Source organism: Nannospalax galili, unplaced genomic scaffold (assembly GCF_000622305.1).
Source record: "Nannospalax galili isolate Female #2095 unplaced genomic scaffold, S.galili_v1.0 scaffold668, whole genome shotgun sequence".
Classification (NCBI taxonomy): domain Eukaryota; kingdom Metazoa; phylum Chordata; class Mammalia; order Rodentia; family Spalacidae; genus Nannospalax; species Nannospalax galili.
Window position 1 is genome coordinate 321459 of NW_008358090.1, and position 25820 is coordinate 347278.

General features: G+C 54.4%; 5 protein-coding genes and 1 long non-coding RNA gene across 14 annotated transcripts; 3 read left to right on the top strand and 3 right to left on the bottom strand.

Moving 5' to 3' along the window:
• Positions 1-3583: 3583 nt before the first annotated feature.
• On the top strand, positions 3584-9063 carry Rhot2 (ras homolog family member T2). 5 transcript variants are annotated; one of them, XM_008856125.3, is made up of 19 exons: positions 3585-3738; positions 3830-3888; positions 3974-4055; positions 4144-4187; positions 4953-5006; positions 5399-5451; positions 5552-5660; positions 5772-5873; positions 6016-6114; positions 6208-6316; positions 6397-6517; positions 6793-6877; positions 6947-7089; positions 7174-7274; positions 7354-7484; positions 7598-7678; positions 7825-7947; positions 8037-8239; positions 8450-9063. In XM_008856125.3, exons 1-19 carry the CDS (start codon positions 3702-3704, stop codon positions 8574-8576), a joined length of 1863 nt encoding a protein of 620 aa, XP_008854347.1. In that variant the 5' UTR covers positions 3585-3701; the 3' UTR covers positions 8577-9063. The 5 variants fall into 5 exon arrangements, with proteins under 5 accessions (XP_029413554.1, XP_008854347.1, XP_029413553.1 ...); XM_029557692.1 differs by having other exon boundaries at positions 3606-3738; positions 3830-3834; XM_029557696.1 differs by having other exon boundaries at positions 3676-3757.
• Positions 9064-10606: 1543 nt separating this feature from the next.
• Rhbdl1 (rhomboid like 1) lies at positions 10607-13426 on the top strand. 2 transcript variants are annotated; one of them, XM_029557705.1, is made up of 8 exons: positions 10607-10905; positions 11325-11483; positions 11709-11933; positions 12009-12157; positions 12318-12430; positions 12502-12602; positions 12684-12744; positions 12825-13426. In XM_029557705.1, the coding sequence occupies exons 1-8, from the start codon at positions 10867-10869 to the stop codon at positions 13094-13096; spliced, it is 1119 nt and encodes a 372-aa protein (XP_029413565.1). In that variant the 5' UTR covers positions 10607-10866; the 3' UTR covers positions 13097-13426. The 2 variants fall into 2 exon arrangements, with proteins under 2 accessions (XP_029413565.1, XP_008854350.1); XM_008856128.2 differs by having other exon boundaries at positions 10660-10905; positions 11322-11483.
• A 268-nt stretch (positions 13427-13694) lies between these two features.
• On the bottom strand, positions 13695-15160 carry LOC103752393. Of its 2 annotated transcripts, XR_003847496.1 has the most exons (4): positions 14891-15160; positions 14419-14811; positions 14166-14318; positions 13695-14058 (listed from the first exon to the last, which is right to left on the bottom strand). It is a non-coding gene; the product is annotated as an uncharacterized LOC103752393 (long non-coding RNA). The 2 variants fall into 2 exon arrangements; XR_003847495.1 differs by having other exon boundaries at positions 13695-14318.
• Positions 15161-15224: 64 nt separating this feature from the next.
• On the top strand, positions 15225-17508 carry Stub1 (STIP1 homology and U-box containing protein 1). Of its 3 annotated transcripts, none has more exons than XM_008856130.3 (7): positions 15225-15495; positions 15911-16109; positions 16194-16359; positions 16525-16618; positions 16796-16852; positions 16934-17050; positions 17130-17506. In XM_008856130.3, exons 1-7 carry the CDS (start codon positions 15337-15339, stop codon positions 17253-17255), a joined length of 918 nt encoding a protein of 305 aa, XP_008854352.1. In that variant the 5' UTR covers positions 15225-15336; the 3' UTR covers positions 17256-17506. The 3 variants fall into 3 exon arrangements, with proteins under 3 accessions (XP_008854352.1, XP_008854354.1, XP_008854353.1); XM_008856131.2 differs by having other exon boundaries at positions 15249-15495; positions 16525-16612; positions 17130-17508; XM_008856132.3 differs by lacking the exon at positions 16796-16852 and having other exon boundaries at positions 16525-16612.
• Jmjd8 (jumonji domain containing 8) lies at positions 17391-19095 on the bottom strand. Its single transcript, XM_008856129.3, has 9 exons — positions 18944-19095; positions 18781-18876; positions 18580-18628; positions 18406-18502; positions 18251-18319; positions 18043-18162; positions 17901-17968; positions 17688-17822; positions 17391-17611 (listed from the first exon to the last, which is right to left on the bottom strand). Exons 1-9 carry the CDS (start codon positions 19039-19041, stop codon positions 17531-17533), a joined length of 813 nt encoding a protein of 270 aa, XP_008854351.1. The 5' UTR covers positions 19042-19095; the 3' UTR covers positions 17391-17530.
• Positions 19096-19301: 206 nt separating this feature from the next.
• Wdr24 (WD repeat domain 24) lies at positions 19302-24519 on the bottom strand. Its single transcript, XM_008856133.2, has 9 exons — positions 23436-24519; positions 22261-22438; positions 21468-22140; positions 20875-20993; positions 20672-20793; positions 20464-20568; positions 20008-20348; positions 19691-19875; positions 19302-19613 (listed from the first exon to the last, which is right to left on the bottom strand). Exons 1-9 carry the CDS (start codon positions 23914-23916, stop codon positions 19445-19447), a joined length of 2373 nt encoding a protein of 790 aa, XP_008854355.1. The 5' UTR covers positions 23917-24519; the 3' UTR covers positions 19302-19444.
• Positions 24520-25820: the final 1301 nt, after the last annotated feature.

Consider the following 25820-nt stretch of genomic DNA (forward strand, 5'->3'; position numbering starts at 1 on the left):
TAAATGGGCTCAAAGACAAGAACCACATGGTCATCTCAATAGATGCAGAGAAGGCCTTTGACAAAATTCAACATGCATTTATGTTCAAAGTCCTAGAGGGAATTGGACTGGAGGGAACATACCTCAACATAATTAAAGCCATTATAACAGACCCACAGCCAACGTCATTCTAAATGGAGAAAAGCTGGAAGCATTCCCATTGAAATCAGGAACCAGACAAGGATGTCCACTATCTCCACTCCTTTTCAACACAGTGCTTGAAACACTTGCTAGAGCAATAAGACAGGAAAAGGAAATTAAAGGAGTACTAATTGGAAAAGGAGAGGTCAAACTATCACTTTTTACAGATTATATACTATACCTAAGAGATCCCAAAAGTTCCATCAGAAAACTCCTAGAAATGATCAACCCTTTTAGTATAGTGGCAGGTTATAAAATCAGTCTACAAAAATCAGTAGCCTTTCTATATACCAATAACAAGAAAGAATACAGGGAAATGCTCCCATTCAGAATTGCTGCAAAAAAATTAAAATATCTTGGAATAAGTCTGACCAAAGACACCACAGATCTCTACAATGGAAATTTTAAATCGTTAAAGAGATTGAGGAAGACACCAGGAAATGGAAGGACCGCCCATGTTCATGAATTGAAAGAATTAATATTGTTAAAATGACCATCCTACCAAAAGCAATATATAGATTCAATGCAATCCCAATCAAAATCCCCATGACATACTTCACAGAATTAGAAAAGTCCATCCTTAAATTCATATGGAGGCATAAAAGACCCAGATAGCCAAAGCAACCCTGAGCACAAAGAGCAGTGCTGGGGGGGATTACTATACCAGATCTCAAAGGATACTACAGAGCCATAGTCATAAAAACAGCATGGTACTCGCACAAAAACAGACACGTAGATCAATGGAACATCACTGAAGATCTAAACCCAAGTACATGCAATTTCGGCCATTTGATATTTGACAAAGATGCCAAGAACACACAATTGAGAAAAGACAGCATCTTTAAAAATGGTTCTGGCAAAACTGTATCTCTGCCTATAGAAGCTGCATATTTGCACGTGGAAAAATTAAACTAGATCCTTATCTTTCACCTTGCACAAAAGTCATTATCAAATGGATCAAAGACCTCAATGTGAAACTGGAAACCCTGAAACTATAAGAAGAAAATATTGGCTGTAACTTACAGGATATAGGTGTAGGAAAGGGTTTTCTAAATCAGAAGTTGATCAGGAATTAAGATCAGCAATCAATAAGTGGGGCCTCATTAAACTAAAACAAAAAAGTTAAGAGAAAACCCACAGAATGGGAAAAAAAATCTTCACCAGTGACACATCTGACAGAGGTTTAACAGAGAATACATAAAGAACTCAAAAAACAAGGAATTGAGAAACCAAATGTCCCAATTAAAAGATGGGCTAAAGATCTAAACAGAAAGGAAGAAATAAAGATGGCTAAGAAACATCTCAAAAATTGTTCAGCATTGTTAGTAATTAGGGAAATGCAAATTAAAACCACCCTAAGGTATCACCTTCAGCTAGGATCAAGAGAAAAAATGATGCCAGATGCTGCCAAGCATGTGGAGAAAGGGGAATGCTCATTCACTGCTGGTGGGATTGCAAACTTGTGCAATCCCTATTGAAAACAGTGTGAAGATCTCTTAGAAAACTAAAAATGAACCTACCATATGACCCGGTTATACCCCTGGCTGGGCATGGTGGCTCACACCTTTAATCCCAGCACTTGGGAGGCAGAGGCAGGCAGACCTTTGTAGTTCAAGGCCAGCCTGGTCTACATAGTGAGTTCCAGGACAGCTGGAGCTACAGGGAGACCCTGTCTCAAAAAGACAAAAAAAAAAAAAAACCAAAAAAAACCCTAAAATCTACCATATGACCTGGTTATACCACTCCTTGGCATATACCCAAAGGACTCATCCTATTATAGAGACACTTGTATAACCATGTTTGTTGCTGCTCTTTTCATAATAGCTAAGAGATGGAAGCAACCTAAGTGTCCCTCAACTGATAAGTGGTTAACAAAAATGTGGTATACTTACACAATGGAGTTCTATTCAGAAGGAAAGAAAGATGAAACAATGAAATTTGCAGGTAAATGGATGGATCTAGAAACTGTTATACTAAGTGAAGTTACACAGACTTAGAAAAACAATGTATGTTCTCCCTCATATGTGGCTCCTAGCATCAAATCCTTTTAAATTCCAGGTCCTTTTAATAAGATGATGCTATACAGCAGTCCCTTCTGCATGAAATAACTACCATCATCATAACTTCGGCTGAGCCTGATCGCTAAACATAGTCACAAATGGGCTTGTTGATGGTTGTGCTCATTCATTAAAGGAGAGCCAAGCAGGGTCACTGGACCCTCACCTGAGTATCCAGCTACTCTTCCCAGCCAACTAGTCCAGCCTTGGAAGACAAAAGAAAAATGAGAAAGATCCTAATAGAGAGATGCTTTTGGAAGCCCTTGTCAAGAAACTCTAATGGACGCTCATGAACATTTGAAAATTGCCCTGTTCTTTTTTCTAGTTCCCTGTCTAGAACTTGTGATGCTATTTACTCTTGCCTTTGCTTCTTCCCATCTCCTGTTCATGATTCAAATACTTTCTTTTCCTCTTAGAGACAAGAGTTATGCAATTTGGGTGTCTTTTAGATAGACCCACTGAAGGGGTACTCCAGTTGCCTCACCCTGCGTCCCTGTTCAGCATGGAAGAAGCCAGAGCGGTCTGCATCCCTAGTCCCTATTGGCAATCTGGGTAACCCCTTCAGAGGATGTCATGATACGAATAGGAGGTAGGAATTGGCTAGGCAGTAAAAAGGTAAAAAGACCACAAAGAGCCGGGGGTGGTGGTGCACACCTTTAATCCCAGCACTCGGGAGGCAGAGGCAGGCGGATCTCTTTGAGTTCAAGGCCAGCCTAGTCTACATAGTGAGTTCCGGGACTGCTGGGGCTACAGGGAGACCCTGTCTCAAAAAGACCAAAAAATTATGTAAAGTTATTTTAGAAAATATTATTTTTATTTTATGTGTACTCATGTATTGCCTGCATGTAGGTAAGTGCACTCATGTCGTGCAATGCTCACGGAGGTCAGAAGAGGCTGTCGGATCCCCTGGAACTGGAGTTACGGACAATTTTTAAGCTGCCATGTGGGTGCTGGGATTTGAACCTGGGTCTTCTTCAAGAACAACCAGTGTTCTTAACCACTGAGCTATCTCTCCAGCCCCAATAAAAGTTATTTTATATCCATCAGTCAATAAATAAACGCTGGCATGTATTATATTGCTACATTGTTTTATTATTGCCCGGTAAGTCGCTTCTCCACAGTTTACTCTGGTCCTGAGCGCAGCCTCTGCCCTACCTCCACTTCTGCTGTTTGTCCAGTCTCCTCCCAACTGGTCCGCCCACTTGAGAGGGGCTATTGGATCGAGGGAGCTGTCCACGCCACTTGCAGTGTCGGGCACACCCATGTGGTGGCGCAGTAGCGTAGCACAACCAATCTAGTTGGTTCTGCGCAGGCGGCACCGGAAGTTTGAGTGAGGGCGGGATTGAAGGCCGGAAGTGTGGGCGCCGGGGCCAGCGCGGGGTGGAGGAGTGGGTTGGGGTTGGAGTTAGGGTTGGGGGAGGACCGGGAGGGGCGGCGTTTGGGGTACTGCTTCAGGCGGTAGCCATGCGGCGGGACGTGCGCATCCTGCTGCTCGGCGAAGGTAGGCGTAGTGGCCGCAGGTGAGCAGGCAGACCGGCGGGGTCGCGGTGACCTCGGCCGCCGGTATGACTCCTGTTCCCTCCCCTGCGCAGCCCAGGTAGGGAAGACATCTCTGATCCTGTCTCTAGTTGGAGAGGAGTTCCCGGAGGAGGTGCGCTGGCCGGGCCGGACTCCCAGGGCAGGGCTAGGTCCCGGTCCGCGGGGCTCCAGGGTCAGCCCTGACCCACCTGTTGCAGGTCCCTGCCCGCGCAGAGGAGATCACCATCCCTGCCGATGTGACCCCGGAGAAAGTGCCCACCCACATCGTGGATTACTCAGGTAGCGCCAAGCGTCGGCCGCCAGCCGGCCTGCATTGAGCTTGCAGCAAGTCTGCATTGGGTCTGCAGCGGCTTATCTTTCCCCGTAGAAGCGGAGCAGACCGAGGAGGAGCTTCAGGAGGAGATCCACAAGGTGTGCATCTTAAGGACCCAAGAGTACTCAGTTCGATTCAGTGGTCTCCACTTGCTGCTACGTAGGTTTAATCGGCTTCCTCTTCTGTGGAGCTGGATTAGGTGATGGGCTGTGCTTGGCCCTGATAATTCTGCTGTGACCTCTCTACATGGAATTGTTGCCTCTCCCAGATGACATCCTTCCCTGAAGCAGGACAGTACTGCTCAGGGAAAGGACCTCCCTCCTGTGCTCTCTTTTCCTGGGGTCTGTGGGAAACAGATATACACAGCCTCCCCTTAAATACTGTACCCCAATCCTGTAATACCATGGTTCTGTACTCCAATCCACTACTGTGCATCCCCAGGCTGTGGTGGGTGCCCTCTTGGTTGTTACCAGAGTTACCTTGTGCTTGGAGGTGGCCCTGCAGTCTTCTCCGTGTCCTGCAGGTGTCACTGCTCAGGATGTAGGCAGTGCCATTTTGCTTCTGCCTACAACACCCTGGCTACTTATACTGAGATAAAAATGAGAAACCCACGTCCGGGCTATGCCCTGCATGTTATTTCTGTGCTATAAGCACTTGAGATAGGGACGTGCTGACCAGAATCATAGTGCTTGGGTCTTGTGACACAGCTGGCAGAGAGGGGCTTATTCAAGCCAAGGTGGGCTTCCCAGGCCTCAGAACTCCAACCTATCCTGCTGTGACCACCTGGGACATGCTGGAGTGGCCTAGGCTGTCCATAATGAGCAGGTAGCCTTTAATCACCCCATTTCTTGCTTTTTCTGTAGGCAAATGTGGTGTGTGTGGTGTACGATGTGTCTGAGGAGGCCACCATTGAGAAGGTGAGCAGGAGGGGGCCTCCTTGTCCATTCTCAGTGCCTGCTGTTGGTGATTGGCTCAGTCAGCCGCTGTCCTTGGTACAGACCTGGGCAACACACCTTTGATATCCAGGTGGATCTTCATGTCCACTCTCATATTTGTTGAGTCTTTCAGGGAGTCCTACAGCTTTGAGCTGGGGATCATTCTCCTGGGACCCCACCTACTTGGGGAGATTGCAGATCTTGGGATCAGGCAAGTCCCCATCCGCCATCTGTACTTTCCCACCAGCTTCATCCACAGACCCACAGCTGGCCTCTAACTCTCCTCTATTCCTGGAGCCTGTTAAGCCCAGGTCAGAGCATGGACTGGTAAGTATGTGAGCATTCTTGCTTCACAGTCAGTCTTTGCCTTTCAGATCCGAACCAAGTGGATCCCCCTGGTGAATGGCAGGACTGCTTCAGGGCCTAGGTGATCAGCAGGGCCTCAGCTAGGAGGGGGTAGAGGGAGGTGGGGGTGCGGCTAGGCCCCATCTGCTCCCTATCCCTGGTGATCATGGCCTCTCTCTCAGGTTGCCCATCATCCTGGTAGGCAATAAGTCAGATCTTCGGCCAGGGAGTACCATTGAGGCTGTGCTGCCAATCATGAGCCAGTTTCCTGAGATAGAGACCTGTGTGGAGGTGAGCAGGGAGGCTGAGACGTTCTGTCAGGAGGGGTTCTGTCAAGGCTCAGTGGCAATTGCTTATGTCTGTCGTGGGCCCCTTCCTAAACCTGTCCCTTCCCTTGCCCAGTGTTCAGCTAAGCACTTGAGGAATATCTCAGAACTGTTCTACTATGCCCAGAAGGCTGTTCTGCATCCCACGGCTCCCCTTTATGACCCTGAGGCCAAACAGGTGAGTAGTGAGTGAGGACCACACACTTGCTTCCCTATCTGAAGGCCCACGTGGGGTACTAGATAAAGAGAGCAAATAAATAGGGGTGTTGGCAGGATGAATAGAGCAAGGTCCTCTTGGTGCTGAGCCACTGTCCCTGCAGCTAAGACCTGCGTGCGCCCAGGCCCTCACTCGCATCTTCAAGCTCTCAGATCAGGACTTGGACCACATGCTCAGTGATGAGGAGCTCAATGCCTTCCAGGTGTGTCCCCACCCCCAGACTCCAGCTGCTCTCTGTGGTAAGAGGGTAGTTGGGACAGCTGGCTGATCTGAAGCAACTTCTTCTTGGAGGCAGAAGTCCTGCTTTGGACACCCTCTGGCCCCACAGGCCTTGGAGGACGTGAAGAGGGTAGTATGCAAGAATGTTGCAGGTGGTGTTCAGGACGATCGGTTAACCCTGGAAGGTGAGGCATATATTGTCTTAAGCATGGGTGTATGGGGAGTGACTGGACTAGACTGACTGCTAGCCACTACCCTTGCACAGGCTTCCTTTTCCTGAATACTCTCTTTATCCAACGTGGCCGTCATGAAACCACGTGGACCATCCTCCGGCGCTTTGGTTACAGCGACTCACTGGAGCTGACAGCTGACTACCTTTGCCCACCGTAAGTAGTGGGCAGACCATGGGGCTTATTCTCTTGGGAAGATCCTATTCGGTGGGCTTCTCTGAGATTGGATCCCAAGCACTGGCTTCCCATTGGGTTTGCCTTGACCCCTGTAACCTGGGGGCTCCAGCCTGGCCTCTGACACATACACACAGCACCCACCTTGTCTAGCCTCAACCATGGAACAAAATTCTATTGAGGAGGCCTGACTGCCCAGGCAGGGCCAACAGTGTTGACAGTTGAGGTGTACTAAATTGCCTGTGGCATCCCCACAGGCTCCATGTACCCCCTGGCTGTAGCACAGAGCTTAATCACCATGGCTACCAGTTTGTTCAGCGGGTATTTGAGAAGCATGACCAGGTGAGCACTGCACTTCGCCTGCACCTCACCACACCCCAAACAAATGTCACTTAGCCTCTCTACCCATAGGACCATGATGGTACCCTCTCTCCCATGGAGCTGCAGAATCTCTTCAGTGTGTTCTCAGTGGCCCCCTGGGGCCCTGAGCTGTCACACACAGTTCCTACTGAGGCCGGCGGGCTGCCTTTGCATGGATACCTCTGCCAATGGACGTAAGCACAGCCCACACCTTCCTGTCTACTCTCATCCACCTTTGTCTTACTCTCCCTGGACACTGTGCCTTACTCTGTCCCTAGCCTGGTAACCTACCTGGATGTTCAACGCTGTCTTGAGCACCTTGGCTACCTGGGCTACCCCACCCTCTGTGAGCAGGACTCCCAGGCACAGGCTATCACAGGTGAGTAACCACTTTTGTCGTCCTTGGGCCTAGCTCTCCCTTCCCTAGTTAACCTCCTCACCTGAGTTCATCTTCACAGTCACCAGGGAGAAGAGGCTGGACCAGGAGAAGGGGCAGACACAGCGCAGTGTCCTCATGTGTAAGGTGTTGGGGGCCCGAGGAGTGGGCAAGTCTGCCTTCCTACAAGCCTTCCTTGGCTACAGCCTGGGGGTGAGAATTGTGGAGCCCCCAACCCACACCCAGGGACTCCAGGAGCCAGGAGAGGATACCACATGGCACTTTGGGGCCAGCAAATCAGTGTATCCTTCCTAATACCCACACAGGAAGCCAGAGAACTCCCTGAGGAACCTACCAGGCACACCATCAACACAGTTCCAGTCAACGGACAGGAGAAGTACCTGATTGTGAGTTTAGGCCCATACATGCTATCCTGGAAGGTAGACTTGGGACACCCCATATGCCCCATTTCTCTTCCTAAAGGAACTGTCCCAGGGTGGTCTTTGGGGAACCCAGCCTTGGGGAGCCTCTCTGAGGCTACTATGTGTCCCAGCTGTGTGAAATGAGCGTTGACAGCCTGCTGGACACCTCTCTGGACACCACCTGTGATGTCGCCTGCTTAATGTTTGACAGCAGTGACCCCAAGACTTTTGCACACTGTGTCAGCATATACAAGGCAAGACCTGATCTGGGATCCTGCAGGGGGAGCCCAGCCATGGGCCAGGTGGGCCAGCAAGCTTAGCTCTCATGTTTCTCTCTTGGCAGCGCCATTATATGGACAGGCAAACCCCCTGCCTCTTCATCTCCTCCAAAGCTGACCTGCCGGAAGGTGTTGCCCCACCAGGCCTGTCACCAGCTGAGTTCTGCCGCAGGCACCGGCTCCCTGCCCCCACCCCATTCTCCTGCATGGGACCAGCACGACCCAGAACTGCTGTCTTCACCCAACTTGCTACCATAGCCACTTTCCCGTGGGTATTCCTACCGCGACCTTAGTGGAGGGTGGTTTGACCTATCCCAGGGCTCTCTGTCATCAGAGTATGGCAGATGTTAGAACTGCAGGGTGGGCGGGGCCCAGAGATCTAATGCTTCAGCCCAGCCGCTGACAGCCTGGGACACAGTGGAGGGGTTTTCAGCAGTGAACCTCCAGCATGTGCCCTGAGCACCTGTCTCTCCCACAGACACCTGGTGCACACAGAGCTGCACCCCACTTCCTTGTGGCTCCGAGGGATGCTGGTGGCCATTGGGGCTGCAGTGGCTGCTGTTCTCAGCTTCTCGCTATACAGGGTCCTGGTGAAGAGCCGATGATGAGAGGCCTATGAGCCCTCCCCTGACCCAAGTGTGGCACACAGCAGAAGAATGTGGGCTTTCAAGCCTGGTTGTGTAATGGCTCTGTGGCCACAGGGTCCCCAGCACTGATGTGGAGTTCCTGCTCAGGGACTTCATCTCTGTGTAAACCATGTTTTCCAAAGACCTGTTACTCTATGGCAGGGCTCTGTTTTGGCATGTCTTGCTGAACCCAGGGGTGCAGGTGGCAGGTGTGCCAAGTGTGAGGCCTCATCCTTAGAGCATCATGTATTAGGGGTTGGGCTCTGGGTTAAGGAAGCTAGTGACCTGGACCACCTACTTCCTGGTTCTATATGGCCAGTGGGTATGCAGGGACCAGAGGTGGTGACCAAGGCAGGGAGGGGCCTAATGGTCCTGGAGTCCCCACTTTTTCATCCAGTGTGAAACCTGGATGAAAGTGAAATTGGGTTTCCTGATTAAACTTCACTTGTCTTTTCCATCTCTTGGATCGTGGTCTCTGAAGACAGTTTTCTTTTTCTTTTTTTAAAAATATTTTTTATTTTACATGTATGAGTGTATTGCCTGTATCCATATAAGTGCACCTGTGTCATGCAGTGCCCTCAGAGGTCAGAGGAGGGTGTTGAATTTCCCCGGAACTACAGTTTAACAGACAGTTGTTAGCTGCCATGTGGGTGCTGGGAATAAATCCCAGGTCCTCTGCAAGAACAGCCAGTTCTCTTAACTGCTGAGCCATCTCTCCAACCCCTTGAAGACAACTTTTCTTTAATTGGTCTAGATGTGACTTCTGTTTTCTTGTGGGTTGGGAATGTCACCTGATGCCCCCCCCATCCCTCTCCTCTGTTCCTCACTCTATTGTGGTGGTACATGGCTGCAGATGGTCCAGTTGGGGCCTGCTGTGGTCCAGAACCCTTAGCATCTAATCGGGGGTGGGGGTGACAGTCCCAGTGCATGTGACCATGGATTTTCTGGGAATGTAGCTACATACATACCTTCCGGGGTTGGCGGTTCCCCATTACCCCACACTAAACTTCAGCACAGTCAGCCTGCCTAGCTATACCCGGATTTCTTGTGTACTCTGCCACAAGCAATCGACAGCTATGGAACCCTGCCTGTCCAGAAGCTGAGGGAGGGGGGCCAGTTAGGATGGGGTTAAAAGCTGAGCCTGCACCATGGCCTACCACCAAGAACACCCAGACAGGAATCCATACCCAGATACCCCTATGTGTCACTTAGGGGTGGAAGGTGGATGCTCATCTGTCCCAGAATGTTTGTCCCATGTGTGTCCCTGACTTGGGGAAGGCCCTCTAAGCTCCTTGCCAACCTCCCAGTCTACTGGCCTTCTGTCCCACTGGTTCTGGGCAGGATACTGTTTGTAGACAGCTATATTCTATAGAGGGTGCTGCAAGCAGGAAGGACTGTACCATTGCATCTCTGCAGCAGCAAGGTTCAGTTTCGAGTGCTACTTGGGGTTGCCATGGTTACACATCCCATTGGTCTGTAACCTTTACTGTCCTCAGGAGAAAGTCCCCTCCCTTATCCTAGGGACAGTCCTGTCTTCAGTGGCTTCTGTCCTGCTATCAGTGACTGCATGGGTACCCCTTGTGCCTGACTCATGCTTCTGCAATGGAGTCCTTGTCTCAAATCCATTGTGGGGATGGTTGGTCATAGCCTTCAACCTCAGCCAGGAGTATGGGTTTGGGTGGGGGTCCTTTGTCAGTTTGAACAGGGGCAGTCCTGTGGGACCATCCTCACCTCTGCCAGCTGGTATCTGGGCTTGTTTGGTAGGACCTGGAACTTCTTTGCTGGCACACTGCAGGTAAGATTGTCATCTGCAGGCTGTCCCCAGCTCGGTAGAAAGCTTGGGTGTAGTAGGGAGCAAGTGGATCTCTAAGTGCATAGGGTCACAATCTGGGGGTAACGGGCATATTTTTTTGTTCAGGGAAAGCTTCCAGGAGGTAATAACTGTTGAGGCCTGAATCAGGCTGTATGAAAGATGTTGGGTGCCACTCTGACTCAGTTGCCCAATTGCGGTCCTCTGGGAGAAATTTCTGCAGCATGTAGTGTGAGCAGGGGGAGCTCTGGGTCGAGGAAGGATGTACGTCGGGGCTGCGCGTGCGCGTGTGGGGTGCGCGTGTGGTTTGGCTGCGTGTGCACGGGGATGATGTCTCGGTGACGCGATCTGAGCACGGTGCGCGCAGAGCAGGCAGAGCGGGCCGGCCGGGGCGGAGCGGAGTGGTCCGCAGAACAGCCCCTCCCGGCCTCGGCCGACCCCCGTCCCCGGCCCGGCTCTATGGACAGGAGCTCGCTGCTGCAGCTTATACAAGAGCAGGTGCGTGGTGGGCGAGGGCAGGCACTGCTCCGGCGCCCTTCCCGCCGGCGAGGGCTCTAGGGGAGGGACGGTGCTCGCAGAGGGCCCCGCGAGGCAGTAGACTCCGAAGTCCCCTCCCTGCACGACCTTGGTTCCTGAGTCCAACAATCCCAATCCCATGATAGGCTTGGCCCTACCGGTTTCTGAGGGGAAAGCTGGGGCAGCTAGGCGATGGTTCTTGGACCTGAGCCCTCCCCTTCTTGGATGGGTGGGATGAAAATGAGGTGGGGGAGCAGCTGACCCAAGCACTTTCGGGTCTGGGAACAAGCCAGTCCTAGGAAACAGCCACTAGCTGGCACAAAGATTCAGCCCTCCTAGCTAGCCTGGTTCAGCCCTTGTGGCTGGGAGTTGACCTGCCCTCTGCTCCCCCACCCTAGCAGCTGGATCCTGAGAACACAGGTTTCATCGGTGTGGACACCTTTGCTGGGCTGGTACACAGCCATGAGCTGCCCCTGGACCCCACCAAGTTGGACATGTTGGTGGCTCTGGCCCAGAACAACGATCGGGGCCAGGTCTGCTACCAGGAGCTGGTGGACCTGGTCAGTGTCACAGTGCTAGTGTGTGGGCAGTGGGGGTGGGCCCAGGCCTATTCAGGCACAGAACCCTGGCTGGAACTGGGTGGGCATGCAGCTTTTCATTGGGTAGGGCTAACTGACCTGGGGCAATATGGAATAGGGCCTCAGACTCTGAGGAGCTACAAAGCCAACTAGGACAGGGTGCCATGGGAACAATACTGTTACCCACACTAAGACCCTTCCCTTTAGATCAGCAGCAAGCGCTCCAGCAGTTTCAAGAGGGCCATTGCTAACGGACAGCGGGCGCTGCCCAGGGACGGGCTGCTGGATGAGCCGGGCCTGGGTGTCTACAAGCGGTTTGTGCGCTACGTTGCCTACGAGATCCTGCCCTGTGAGGTGGACCGTCGCTGGTACTTCTACCGGCAACGCAGCTGCCCACCCCCGGTGTTCATGGCCTCTGTCACCCTTGCCCAGGTGGGCCTGCCCACCCGCTGCCCCGGGGCCTCCTGAGTCCCTGGTCTTGACCAGCCCTAACACTCGTGTCCCCAGATCATCGTGTTCCTGTGCTATGGGGCACGTCTCAACAAATGGGTGCTCCAGACCTACCACCCTGAATACATGAAGAGCCCTCTCGTGTATCACCCAGGACACCGTGCTCGTGCCTGGTGCTTCCTCACCTACATGTTCATGCACGTCGGGTAAGTGGGCCTTAGGGTTTCAGAGCCCACACCCAGCACCTGCCCATTGACTCTGAAGGCTCAGTCCAAGGGGTGCGGAGAGATGCAGCTGCCGGAGGTAGGACCTGGGAATAGGCAGGATACACAGCTGATTCCATCCCTCATGATCCTTCCTGGCCAGGCTGGAACAGCTGGGGTTCAATGCCCTCCTGCAGCTGATGATTGGGGTGCCTCTGGAGATGGTGCATGGTCTACTCCGAATCAGCCTGCTCTACCTGGCAGGCGTGCTAGCAGGTGAGAAGGGTGGGGCTCCTTGGCCACCTCACTGGCCAGCTGTGCCTTCACCCCTCCCTTTGCCCACACAGGCTCCCTGACTGTCTCCATCACTGATATGCGTGCCCCCGTGGTGGGGGGCTCTGGAGGGGTCTATGCTCTGTGCTCAGCACACCTGGCCAACGTTGTCATGGTAATGGGGCTGCCCTTCTGGGGAGGTGGAAAGGGGACCCTTGGGGTATGCCTCAATAGCCTGTCTGCCTGCCTTCATCAGAACTGGGCTGGGATGCGGTGTCCCTACAAGCTGTTGAGGATGGTGCTGGCTCTGGTGTGCAGTGAGTAGTGGGGCAGGTCGGGTGCTGGGAGGCCCTCCACCTGCAGACAGGGCCCCTCCCACCTGTTGCTCCCTCTGCAGTGAGTTCCGAAGTGGGCCGGGCTGTGTGGCTACGTTTCTCCCCACCACTGCCTGCCTCAGGCCCACAGCCCAGCTTCATGGCACACCTCGCTGGTGCAGTGGTAGGGGTGAGCATGGGCCTCACCATTCTTCGAAGCTACGAGGAGCGCCTGAGGGACCAGTGTGGCTGGTGGGTGGTGCTACTCGCCTATGGCACCTTCCTGCTCTTCGCCATCTTCTGGAACATCTTTGCCTATGACCTGCTGGGTGCCCATATCCCCCCTCCACCCTGACCTGCTCTCCAGGGTCATATGGCTAGAGCCTGGCCTACAGTGGGTCAGCCACCAGGTGGACCTGCATGTCTGTCCTCTGTGAGTGGACCTCTCAGGGCTGCTTTTCCCCACAGGGGCAGGGGGGGCCCTGTGGTCCACCAGGTTGAGACTTGGCCTCATACCAGCCCTGGCTGTCCTCACCCAGGCTTTGGGGGGAGGGACTTCTCGGCCAGGGCTGGGTGGAGGTTCTTGAATGTAGCCCCAGAGGAGACCCCATCCCATCCACCTACCCCCAGGACTTGCAGTCTGAGCCTTTTTGGAGAATGAATAAATAGTTTACACAGCACTAGGTAGCTGTCCTGGGGCTCTGGAGGCTTGCCTGTTCCCTCTTCTTCAAGCTGTAAGGGACACCTCCTTTCCAGGAGTGCCTGGCCCCACTTCTCCTTAAAGCTCTGCACTTGCCGGGTGTGGTGGCACACGCCTTTAATTCCCAAGCTTGGGAGGCAGAAGCAGGAAGATCTCTGTGAGTTTGAGGCCAACCTGTACTACATAGGGGGTTCCAGGCCAGATGAGACTACAGGGAGATCCTGTCTCAAAAAGATAAAAAAAAAGCTTTGCATTTGGCATGAGGTGTTGGCTTTACTTCTCAGGACCAGGACCAGTGTCCCTGCAAGGAGGAGGGGCCCCTGGAAAGAGACTGTACACTTCTGGATCAGGCCAAGTTCAGTGTTTGTGCTCCAGGGGCTTTCAGCCTCCTGTTTTTTCAGCTTCTCTTGCAAGGGTGGGTGAGCAGGCCCCACACCAGAGCCAAGTTCACTTGGCCTGAATCTTGTGCTTCTTGGTAGGCCTACAGTCCTCCTGGGTGGTCCAGCTAGAGCAGAGTTGGAGTTCAGACAGCAGGTCCGGGCAGACCTTCTGCCCCACAGCCCAGGTCCACAGCGCTGTCTCCACAAGGTGGGGGGTCCACATCTCTGAGGCACTCACTAGTGAGAACCACAAGGGCTCTGGGGTTCAAGGGCACTGGCCACCAGCACCCTGATGGCATGGCGTCCTGGGTGCCATCCCAGCTAGCCCCCAGTAGTCGGCTCACCTTGGGTCAGGGTTGCAGCGCGTTCTTGCACCTGGCCCAGGTACAGCAAATAGTGTTTGAGAGTGTACTGCAGGGCCAGCAGGCCAGGCACCGCAGCTACCGCCTCATCGGACGTGAAAGCCGCCGCCTCAGGGGCTCCGGCTGCAAGGGCGGCTGCAGGAAGTGACAGAGGGCGGCTCTAAGGAATAGCTTCCTGGAGCTAAAACCTCTTAGAAGCCCTCGCCCAACTTGGGCAAAGACGCTGCCGACTCACCCCACGCAGTGGCAGGGCCCACGCCGCGGAGTGTACACAACTTGATGATTGCGGCGTGGACGTCCGGCAGAATGCGGAATGCGGCGGTCTAGCACTGTACCACCAGCTCCGGGGGATTAGCGGCCACCAGTTGCTGCAGCCGTGGCCGAAATCCACCCTTCTGATGACCGTGGGGTCAAAAGATCCCGGGGGCTGGCACTCTCCAGGGAAGCCTGCCTACTGAGGCCCCGCCCCAGAGCAAGTCCGATCCCCAGAAGCTCCGCCCCATGGCCGCAAGCTTAGAGAGTCCCACGCCTCACCGCCAGCTTCCGTTCCAGCAGCTGTGTCAGGTCTTCTCGTGTCACGTGCTTCTCCTCTAGTCCTTTAATAGCCACAGGGAGCTCCTCCCGATACCTAGAGAAGCCCTGTAAGGGCGGTCTGGGCCACCGACCTCCCTCCCTCCCTCCTGGCTCCTTTATCTCTGCCATCCTACCAGCGGTCCAGGGCTTCTAGACGTCCCCGAGCTCCAGCGCGCACCCGCCACACGTGGTCGCGGCGCGCTAGGACGTCAGCCCAGTGGTTCGGGTCCTCTGAGCGCCATAGCACCAGAGCCACAGCTATGCTGGCGGGGAGTGGACAGAGGGCGGGGACTGAGTGTTGAGGGGGGTGGAGCCGAACTCCAAGCTGGGGTCCGAGTGCTGTGGGTCCAAACCCGGTTGCCTAGGGGTGGAGCCCGCAGAGAGCCGGGCGGTAGCGTAGCATCGTGGCGCCCCACCCACGGACTCATCTACTGCGCGGCCCCGCCCTCGGTCACGTGTTCTTCCCACCCCGCGCCGGAAGTTCCGGTGGCAGATCGCCGGACTGGGCCGAGCGGATCGCGGCGCGGGCTGCGGGAGCTGGCCGGCCGGGCGCTGAGCCCAAGCTGTGCCGCGCGGCGCCATGAAGGGCAAGGAGGAGAAGGAGGGTGGCCCGCGGCTGGGCGCTGGCGGCGGCAGCCCTGATAAGAGCCCGAGTGCGCAGGAGCTGAAGGAACAGGGGAACCGGCTCTTCGTGGGCCGCAAATACCCGGAGGCGGCGGCCTGCTACGGCCGCGCCATCGTGAGTGCGCGGGGCGGGGGCGAGGCCCGACGCACCTCCCAGCTCAGTGATTCCGGGGCGATCTCGGTGGCTAGCTGGTTCTATGGACACCCTGGCAGCGGTTCTCGGGCCCAGGGCTAGTTGCCCAAGAACTGGCGGGCGGGATAGTTAAGTAGCTTGGGCTGGTACCGGGAACCCTTGCCCCTTTAGGACTCCCAAGCCCAAAGCTGGGAGAGGGTCTGGAAAATTTGGATAGAACCAGTTGGAGTCAAGTTTGCGGTCTCAGCCAGAACGCAGAGCTCTGACAACTCGGAAACCTCCAGTTTGTCGATTTCAGCCATGGGCCCCAAAGCTGGGACATCACCCGGTGGCTGTCAGCTTGCTGGGACGGGACCAGACGATCCCCACCCTCATGTTACTTGGCCTTGGTCCCCAGACTCGGAACCCGCTGGTGGCAGTGTACTACACCAACCGTGCCCTGTGCTACTTAAAGATGCAGCAACCTGAACAGGCACTTGCTGACTGTCGACGTGCCCTGGAGCTGGATGCGCAGTCTGTGAAGGCACATTTCTTCCTGGGGCAGTGCCAGCTGGAGATGGAGAGTTACGATGAGGCCATTGCCAATCTGCAGCGAGGTGGAGTGACAATTTACCAGGTAGTGGGCACCTTGGGGCCTGGAGAGTTAACTGACAGGTGTAACCTAGTGTCCACTTCCCTAGCCTACGGTTTGGCCAAGGAACAGCGGCTCAACTTTGGGGATGATATCCCCAGTGCCCTGCGCATTGCTAAGAAGAAGCGCTGGAACAGTATTGAGGAACGTCGCATCCATCAGGAGAGTGAGCTGCACTCCTATCTCACCAGGCTCATTGCTGCTGAACGAGAGAGGTGGGTCCCTCCCCCAAGTGGCTACGCTGAGTCACCAGCACAACTGTTTATTGAAGGTCAATGCTGTCACAAGGGAAGCTAAGAGGGGAAAGAGGCCTAAGGTGGAATGGGCTCTGGCTTTTCTTAGTGAGGTCCATCACTGACCAGCTCCTGGTTAATCCTCAGGGAATTGGAAGAGTGTCAGCGCAACCATGAGGGTGACGAGGACGATGGACATGTCCGAGCCCAGCAGGCCTGCATTGAGGCCAAGCACGTGAGGGTACCCCTGGTCCACATGTGGGTTTGTGTATGTGTGTGCGTGTGGCATGAAAGGTGCCCCAACCCATGGTGGATATGTTGGCCCATGCATGACACAAATGCTCTGGCTGACATAGGGTATGTGTGTGTCTGTGTGGAGAAGAGATGAGTTGCCCACACATGGCACTCAACTCTGCAGGACAAATACATGGCAGACATGGATGAGCTCTTCTCTCAGGTGGATGAGAAGAGAAAGGTGAGTCTTCTTGAAGCCTCTGAGTATGTCCTGGAGTGGTGTCCCCTTCCCACCGCCTTATACCGTCCCATCCTTCTATAGAAACGAGATATCCCTGACTATCTGTGTGGTAAGATCAGCTTTGAGCTGATGCGGGAACCCTGCATCACACCCAGTGGTATCACGTATGACCGCAAGGACATTGAGGAGCACCTGCAGGTAAGGTCCCATGGGCCTTGGGACCAGGGCCTGAAGTATACTCAGACTCCTGAGCACTCTAACCCTCTCTTTGCTGTAGCGTGTGGGCCACTTTGACCCTGTGACTCGGAGCCCTCTGACCCAGGAACAGCTCATCCCCAACCTGGCCATGAAGGAAGTCATCGATGCATTCATCTCTGAGAATGGCTGGGTAGAGGACTACTAAGACCTTGCCCTGCTTTGCCTGGCACCCTGGCCCAGGAGGGTCCAGGAACAGAAGCCCCAGTCCCTGTACATAGTTTGTGTTCCTGGGCCTACCCCATCAGTTTTGCTGATGGCTTATGGACTGCTCTCCCCTCAGCATACCCTTGCTGGGCCATGAGCCTCCCCTGTCCCCCTTCTGGGCTGGAAAGCAGGTGAGGGTGGGCTGAGGTTGCTGCTGCTGCCACTGTCCTGTAATAAAGTCTTTGAGCACTACATTGGCACAGTTGCCTATTCTGGCTAGCCAAGGAAGGTGGAGATAAAGACACTGGTGTCCAGATTAAGCGTGGCATGCCACCAGCGGTCGGGGAAATACAGCACCTGGAAGGGGGGAATGGAGCAGAGATTGACTGGGGACCTTGTTGATCAGCCCAACCCCCACCTACCAGGTACTGACTTCACCAGCCTGGATGGTACACTCCAGAGGCCGTGCAGATGAGGCCATGGATGGGTATGTGTCCTGGAGCCAGGCCAATGTGGTCTTGTTGGGATGAAACTCTGGTATCTTCTCAGGGGGATACAGGAACCAGTGCTAAGGGCAGGAGTGTAAGGTCATACTTGGGTCCTGTGGTTTACTATCTTCAAGTTTCGGCTCCCACCTTGTACTGACCTTACGACCATAGATCACCTCAGAGAACCCAGGTCCATGCCAGTGGAAGGGTACCCCAGATCCAGCTCCTGTAGGGTCAGTTGTGAATAGCTGATGGAACAAACTGTGGGCACCCCTAAATCTGTTCTGAAGGTGCACTCACCTCCAATTCCAAAGCTGTAAGCAGGGGTGGTTCCCAGTAGACGAAATGGAGGTGGGGAATAGTGCTGGAATAGCGGTGCCCACTCTGTGAAGTTGTTGTCCCCGAAAAAGTACAGGGTATCTACCGGTAGAGAAGATAAGGGGCTGAAATCCTGGCAGCAGTGGACTTCTAAGAGCCCCACCCCCGCTGCTGCCCAGGTCTGGCTCACCATTGCCCAGGGATGTGGGGTCCTGGGGATACAGCAGCTGCTCCACATACTCCTGGAAGGGCAGGTCCACTACAAGAAGGGGCCCGTCAGGACTGGTTGATCCTGCCTTTGGGATGTTGGCAAATAGGCAGGCCTTGAGGGGTGCGGCAGGTCACCTTTTTGGTAGGAGTAGGTGTTGGCTGTGCTCAGCCGAATCACGTTGCTCCCAAATGAGGCCAGCAGCTTTTCTCGAGAACACAGGGCCCGGAACCGCTGGGGATGGAGGGCAAGAGAGGGCTGAGCAGCTAGTCAAGCAGTACCACTTGCCCACGATGGGTGCAAAAACTCACCGAGTTGTCTGTGAGTCCCTGCAAGATGACCGGTCTGAGGAAGGCATAGCTGGGGAGAAGGAGGAAGGAACAGCGTTGTGGAGATCAGACCCTGCAGACCATCTCCCGTGCGCTAAGCATTGAAAATGCGACCCCAGCGGCGAAAAGACTGCGCTCCAGAGACAGCTGACTCAAGCTGAGGCTTGAGGTGGGGACACATACTGCTGCATGAATTCGGCGTAGGTGAGGTCTGCCCGGCGCTCCACAGTGCAACGCTGCTCCATCACCGCCGCTGCCGACCACTGCCTGCTCTGCTGCCTGCAGGTACAACCCGTCAGCTCGGTCCACCCACGCTCCCTTCCACCGCCGGTCCCTAGCCACTCACCATCCCCCGTCGCCCAAGTTTCCGGAGCTAGGTCGAGCTACAGTCACCAGCGCCCACAGTATAAACAGAAGAGGCCCGGGCTGCCCAGACCCCGCCATGAGCCGGTCTCTTCCGGACTCGCGCCGCGCGCAGGGAACGTTGGGAACTCTGCTGGAGTTCGCGTACCGGAACGCCATTGGCCGTTCACACTGCGGAGCCCGCCGGTCCCGAGACGTCTCCGCCCCGCCCTCACGCACTTCCACTAGGTGTAGTGAAGACTACCCGAGCAACCATTGGCTACTGTGGGTTACCATGGCAATGATGGCCCAACCGGAAGTTCCCGCCAGACCCTTGGCGCGATCAAAGTGATAAGCAACCCTCCGGTATTTCATGCTTTTTATTGTTTTCAGGATGCATCATCCTTCCATCCTGGCACATGGGATGGACAAGAAGTTGTGAGCCTGGTTCGGTGGACTTTGGAGTTGAACTGTGGAGGCTGCCTCAGTCTCAGGACAGGCCAGGTCAGGAATACTCGCAAAGATGGCCACAGCCGGCAGGGCAGTGGGAGCTGCCCTCCAGCCACTTCATGATGTGTTGCAGGTGGCCACCGTGACTGCAACCCTGGCACCACACGAACAGACCTTTAACCACGTGATGGCACACAGCACACATACTGGCACAGCGGTGGCACCTGGGGGTAGGAGGGTGGGTCAGCTGGGGAATTTCTGGGCTGCCTGCTACCCAAGCCTCCCAATCCTGCTGTTGCACCTGTCGCAAACCCAGCCGCGGCTGCTCATGGGCCGCTTGCAGTGGCTGCAGTTGACATGCAGGGTGGTGGAGGCTTGGTTGAGGCAGCTGACTGCACGGCTGGTGCTCAGCTTCACCACCTCATTGGACACATTCCAGAGGCAGAAGCGTTGTAGTAGATCAATGTAGGATGTGTACCAGTGCTCCTGGTAGGGAAGGGATGGGCTCAGGTCAGTGTTTCCAGGCATACTGGGGCAGGAAGTGCAGTAGAAGAGGGCCAGGCTCAGGTGGGGAGACAACAGCTGATTCAGGGAAATCATCCCTGCCCTGTCACACACCTGGGTCTGCTCATCGATGTCCTTGCGCACTCTCTCACCCAGCACGATGAGTACAGACACAGCCATTTGCACATCGCCCTGCTCAGCATAAAAGCGAAGCATGTCCCGTACCAGTACACTGAAGAAGTCAGGTGGCAGGCGGCTGTCATAGAGCGCATGTGAGACAGAGAGGAGGGAGAAGGAGGAGTCCACTGGCGCCAACGAGGCTGCGTCTGCCTCACTGCCGCTTACATGTGGAGAGTCAGCCTTGTCCTGCAGGTGCTCAGGCCCGGATGGTGTGTCCACAATCTCGTGGCGCAGTGGGAAGGCCTCCTGTGGCAGCACATACTCAGGCTCCTCGGCTGGGAGGCAGGGGTGAGGAAAGGTGGACCTGAGCCTAGGCCTTCCACCCCACCCAGCCCCTGCTCACAGAGCCATGTTCTGGATCTGAGCCCACCTCACCCAGCCCCCACTCACGGTGCACATGTTCTGAGTCCAAAGGGTACAACTCATCTTCCTCGCCCTCTACATCACCCAGCAGGTAGTCAGCAGGCACATCGCTCCCCTCAGTTTCCTCATTATCTGCACAGCATGGGAAGGCGGTCATTCAAGGGAGACGACTCACTGTGGGTTTCCCCAGCTCTACTCCCCTCCCATCAACATCCCTGCCCACCCTCTAGCCTACCCTCATTGGTGATGAGTGTAGCTGAGGAGTCAAGCAGAGCTGTGTCACTCCGTGCATCCCCTTTGCTGCGATCCAGTCGGGTCTCACTGCCCAACCCTGGGCCCATATCCTTCAGATTGAAGCTAGGGGTGGGGAAGGCTTGTGAGTGGCCAAGTACCAGCAGTCCACCCTTGGGGGGGATGAGAAGTGGTCTTGACATCTACCTGTTCATGAGTGGCAGGCCACAGGAGCTGCCTTTGCCCACACTGTGGTTGAGGTTGGCAGAGGGCACCAAGCCAGGGCTACAGTAGATGATCCGCAGCATTGTCCACGTCTGTGCCACCTAGGGCAGGTACCGACCACTGGGTCCTGGGCACCTGACAGCTCCCCTCTGCTGGGCAGAATCACACACCAACCCACTGCCTTGCCCACCCCCAGTGGGGAAACTAGCACATGGAAAAGGGAAAACCACACTCTCCACCCTATAGTAACACAATTGTGAGGCACCTGGTATTATTGGGACTGGTGAAGATAAGAGAGATGGCATGCAGATGGCAGCTCCAATACCAAAAGTGTGGCAGAAGAGGAGGCTGTGAGCACTTGACTCCCCAGGCCTCCACCCCAAGGACAGCCTCCACCTCAAGGACAGCCCTAGGGTCTGGGCTACTCTGACCCATATGATCTTTACATTGTCAAATGCTGGGGCTGTGACTGATCAAAGCAACACACTGAGCTCAGAGTGGTTATGGCTATGGTGCCCTACTATAGCAGCAGTCTCTGACCCCTCATGGCTCCTGGGTCCCTCAGCCCTACCTACCTGATTACGACCCAGCTCCCGGGCCACTTTTGCATTGTGGTCACAGAGCTCTGCTAGTGGCCGACCAGCCAGAGCATAACGCTCAGCAGTGTCCACAAACCAACTCATGCTGCCACTGCCAGGCTCTGTCTCAAAGACACTGAGGGCACTGGAGGCCAGGCCAGAAAAGGGTTCAGCAGGGTCCAGCTTGCGCTTGAAGAAAATGGTGTGGCGCCGGTCACCAGCATAAGGCTTGCGCCCAGATTCAGCAGCTACCAGGCTCTCCTTGGCAGCAAAGGCCAGGTCCCCAAAGAGGCCATAACAGAGGCCCTCAGGGTTGGCACGCTCAACAGGCTGGCTGGCATCACGGAACAGGTGCTGGCACAAAGTGCTGTCCTTGGAGCCAGAGAGTAGGAAGGAGGGGTCATGTGGGTGGCGCCAGGCGATACCTGTGGTGACATCACGGTGCTCTTCAAACATAGCCGCAGGGACAAAGGGCCGACGCACATCCCATACATAGATGTTATGGTCCACCATCATGGAGCATGTGGCCAGGTGGTGGCGGCACTCAGGTCGCCATTTGACTCGGGCCACTGAGGCGATGGTCTGCACACAGTGCATCTCCTTGGCACGATGCGTGGTCATGTCCCAGACCTTCACCATCTTGTCACGCCCACCTGTGGCCAGCCAGCCCCTGTGGAGAAGGCCCCATTCAAGTTCTCAGTGACCTCTCTTGGGAGAAAGGCAACCCTGCCACACCCCACTCTGTCTTGCAGCCTTCGCTTTACTGCACCCCTCCATCCCCACATCATACCTGTCCTCTGGGTGCCAGTCACAGCAGAAGACAGGCCCATTGTGGGCCGTGAACATCCTTTCACATCGGTCAGGTCGGCGGATGTCCCAGAGCTGTACATTGCCATTCTCAAAGGTGGAGGCAAAGGTAAAGTAGTCACGGATGCTGAACTGCACATCCCGCACACTCTCAGACTGGCCTGTGGGCACAGATTAGCAGAGCTGTAGAAGTGAGAGGGCTGGCCCATATGGGGCAGGGGACTGGAATGGTATCACAAAACAGCCTGTGGTCCAGCCAGGAGGCACAGAGGGTAGGAGGGAACACCACCAGAGTCGGTCTGGGGTGGGTCTCTGGAGCTTATGCCAGATGGTTTTTGCACAAATTCCCAGGTCTCAGTTTGCACATAGGCAAAGCTGTAGCGCAGCCTCAAAGAATGTAACACAACACTGGGCATTGCAGAGGAGCCCAACCTGCTTGTCTGCCCATACTCCCCTGGGGCCAAGGCCAGACTATCCCAATGAGTGGAATAGGAGAGAACCTAATTCTCTGCTCAACACTTCTGCAAACCGCCTAGTTAGCCTTAAAGGACTGGAGGACTCAGAGAGGACCACCATTCCAGGAGCCTAAGGGGGCGGTTCAGCTTTTCCCTGACACACACAGTTCAGGATCTGCCTTAAGTTCCCAAGTTCTCCAAGGCCCCAGTGCTCTGCTTGTACTTCAGTTGGTCTCATCAAGAAGGACCAGGGAGAGCTCAGAGATGAACATTGAGAGTGAGGCCTTCCATGAGAGGGTCTTGTGTACCCCACCCACTCTGTAGCCCTGGGTTGAGAGCTCTGGAGATCCTGGAAGGTTTACTACAGAGAGGCAAGTTGAAGCAAAGGGAGGGAAAGGGAGGCACTCAGCCACTCACTGTGTTGTGTCTGAAGGCTCTGTCCTCCCTCACAGCCACACCCAACACCCAATCTCAATTCCTGCAGGTCTGGTTCCCTGCCTCTCCCCTACCAACAGTGCTTGGGCTCATCCTTCACTGGGGGGGCCTACCCTACCCCCAGACTCCATCCATTCTTCCAGTACTGGCCAGTCTCTGAGAGTGCATTTGAGACCCTCTGATGAACACAGCACATTTCAGCCTGCCTGGACAGGCTTAGCACCTACAGAGACGCACACCTGCCCCTACCCGCCTCCATGGGCCTCACCAGAAAAGGTGCTGACAGAGTCCTTCCTTCGGAGGTCAAAGCACTTCATGAAGCCATCCTGAGAGCCACTGAGTAGCACATGAGCCTCAGTGGGGTGGAAGCAGACTTTGTTCACAGTGCGCTTGTGTTCTGTGAACAGTTGGTCCTGCTTGTTTCGGGATGGCCGACCCAGGTTCCATGTGACCACCACACCATTGGTGGCTGCTGTGGCCAGCAGGTTCTCATCCATCTGGTGCCAGACCACATCAGCACAGCTCAGATTGAGGGAGGGCTTGCGACCCACACGCAGATTTAGCTTCTCCACAAACTGCTCCTCCTCAATGGCATAAATCTTGAAGATGCTGCGGCCTGCCACAACAACCTGAGCTGCATCACGGCACACACTGATGGCATTGGCTGGCGCATCCAGGTGGCAGTGCATGGTGCGGCCTGTCAGTGCACTGCCACTCAGGGCTGTGGTAACTCGGGACATCTTTTCCATGGCTGCACGGGTGTTAGAGGCAGGTGGTCAGTGAAGTGAGCTGGTCTGGTCAGCCATGATGTTCTGACAGTTCAGATTAGGTCCCCTGGAACTGTTTGGGCCTGGAATGGTCAGTCTTGGCACTATATGCAGGCAGTCCATCAGCCAATCAGTCTTATAGGGAAGTTGAAGCTCACTGGAGTTCTCCACAAGGCACCATAGCTGCCCTGAGACTGCTCAGTACCATGTCTGACTTCCCCAGAAGATTCTATGTGGTTAATCCTCCATCAGTGTGATCCTGGAGTTGGGGGGGGGGAACTGGACCGTTGGCCAGTGGATCCCAGAAGAGATGTGGTTCCCGGTCTACACAGTGCCTCCGAGGGCTGCGAGACTTCTGAGAGGAACAAACGCAAAGAAAGGGTAGAGGAGCTGAAGGGGTCCACAGGACTGAGTTGTTCAAAGACCTTGGGAGGCAGGAGAGATGTCACAGCACTAAATACAGATATCCGATTGCACAGGGTAGCGGGACCAGAAGAATCCCAGCCGCCGTACGCCAGTCATTTACCCAAAGCACAGAGCTTCCGTAGATGCCGCACCCGAAGAGACTCACCTCGTCCCGCCCCCACCGGAAGTAGTCCATCCTTATTCATACCTCGCCGGAAGTGGGCGCGAACTCTTACCCCACATCATAAGAGTTCCGTGTTGAGGTACTGCGCCTCTCCAAGCGAGTTTACCAGAACTGGGCTCTGCAGACTCCGTGGTTCTGCCTCGGTGATTTGTCCGCTTCGTTGTTGTTACTGGTTTTTTTTTGGTTTGTTTATTGTGATGTTAGAGAAGATCAAACCCAGGCAGAGCCTCATGCATGCAAAACAAGCACTGTCCAACTGGGCTATCTCCCTGTCCATGTTTATTTTAATCTGTTTTGGGTTGTTTTTTTTTTTTTTTTTTTTTTTTTTTTTTTTTTTTTCACTGTTGGCCTGGAAACAAGGGTCTCCCTGTAACCTCAGCTAACCTGGGACTCGCTATGTAGACCATGTTGGCTTCCATCCCATAGAGATCCACCTGCCTTTGCCTCCTGAGTGCTAGGATTAAAAGTGTGGTAGCTATTAGTATTCTCTTTTTAATCTCAGTATTTTAACACCAGTACTTAAACCTCTCCTGCAGTCCTTCAGTGAATCTAGTCATCCCTAAGCAGATCCTGAGTTCCTCCAGTTCCTGCCCTCTTGGTCCTCAGGTGCCACTTCCTGACTGGTCTTTCTTGGGTTCATCATTCCCTGATCTGAGCCCCTCAAAAGCAGCCCGTACCTCTTCTGCGCAAGACCTAGCTCCCTACTATTCCCAGCTGCCTGGCCCTGCCCAGTTTGTGCATCTGCCCTGTGCCCTTTTTGGCTCCTCATTTCAGCAAACTTCCATCCCATTCTTTTCTCCTGTCACAGTTGCATATGCCTTTTCCCTCTGCAGAACGTGTCTCTTTCCCACTCACAGAGCTAAGTTTGATGCCTACCTTCTTTGGCCTTCCTTGCCACCGTAACCTAATGTGGCCCCCTTTGTTTACTGTGAGTTGTCTGTTTATGGCCTTACATCTGTTTTGGTGCCCACTTTCAGGACCTGACAACTGGTTCTATAAGCAGCTCAGCTGCCCTTTCTTTTCCTGGAGGATGGTAGTCCTGGCTTCTGACACACTGATCTTTTAGAACATCATAATCCCTCATTTAGTTTACCCCGTGCAAAGGACAAGGTTTATTTCTGCTTTCTGGAAGGGTGGTGACCTAGATCCTAGACACTTTTGAAGGTATATGTGTGTTGACATTGGTCTTATCTCTCCCTTTTGTGCATTACGGGGGTTAAGAAACTTCTATGTTGGTCACTGCTGAGGTTCCAGTCCACCCTAGGACCTCCAGCCTCTACATGTTTATTGAAAGAAT

Coding starts and splice junctions, on each gene's coding strand:
- Jmjd8 (XM_008856129.3), bottom strand. CDS start 19,041: ATGGCGGGGTCTGGGCAGCCCGGGCCTCTTCTGTTTATACTGTGGGCG. Junction 18,877..18,943: donor AACTTGGGCGACGGGGGATG/GTGAGTGGCTAG, acceptor TTGTACCTGCAG/GCAGCAGAGCAGGCAGTGGT. Junction 17,612..17,687: donor GTACCATCCAGGCTGGTGAA/GTCAGTACCTGG, acceptor CCCCCCTTCCAG/GTGCTGTATTTCCCCGACCG.
- Stub1 (XM_008856130.3), top strand. CDS start 15,337: ATGAAGGGCAAGGAGGAGAAGGAGGGTGGCCCGCGGCTGGGCGCTGGC. Junction 15,496..15,910: donor CCTGCTACGGCCGCGCCATC/GTGAGTGCGCGG, acceptor CTTGGTCCCCAG/ACTCGGAACCCGCTGGTGGC. Junction 16,360..16,524: donor ATTGCTGCTGAACGAGAGAG/GTGGGTCCCTCC, acceptor GTTAATCCTCAG/GGAATTGGAAGAGTGTCAGC.
- Rhbdl1 (XM_008856128.2), top strand. CDS start 10,867: ATGGACAGGAGCTCGCTGCTGCAGCTTATACAAGAGCAG. Junction 11,934..12,008: donor CCTCTGTCACCCTTGCCCAG/GTGGGCCTGCCC, acceptor TCGTGTCCCCAG/ATCATCGTGTTCCTGTGCTA. Junction 12,603..12,683: donor ACCTGGCCAACGTTGTCATG/GTAATGGGGCTG, acceptor TGCCTTCATCAG/AACTGGGCTGGGATGCGGTG.
- Wdr24 (XM_008856133.2), bottom strand. CDS start 23,916: ATGGAAAAGATGTCCCGAGTTACCACAGCCCTGAGTGGCAGTGCACTG. Junction 20,569..20,671: donor TACACTCATCACCAATGAGG/GTAGGCTAGAGG, acceptor CATGCTGTGCAG/ATAATGAGGAAACTGAGGGG. Junction 19,614..19,690: donor CGCGGCTGGGTTTGCGACAG/GTGCAACAGCAG, acceptor TCCTACCCCCAG/GTGCCACCGCTGTGCCAGTA.
- Rhot2 (XM_008856125.3), top strand. CDS start 3,702: ATGCGGCGGGACGTGCGCATCCTGCTGCTCGGCGAAG. Junction 3,889..3,973: donor GAGAGGAGTTCCCGGAGGAG/GTGCGCTGGCCG, acceptor CACCTGTTGCAG/GTCCCTGCCCGCGCAGAGGA. Junction 7,948..8,036: donor ACTGTGTCAGCATATACAAG/GCAAGACCTGAT, acceptor CTCTCTTGGCAG/CGCCATTATATGGACAGGCA.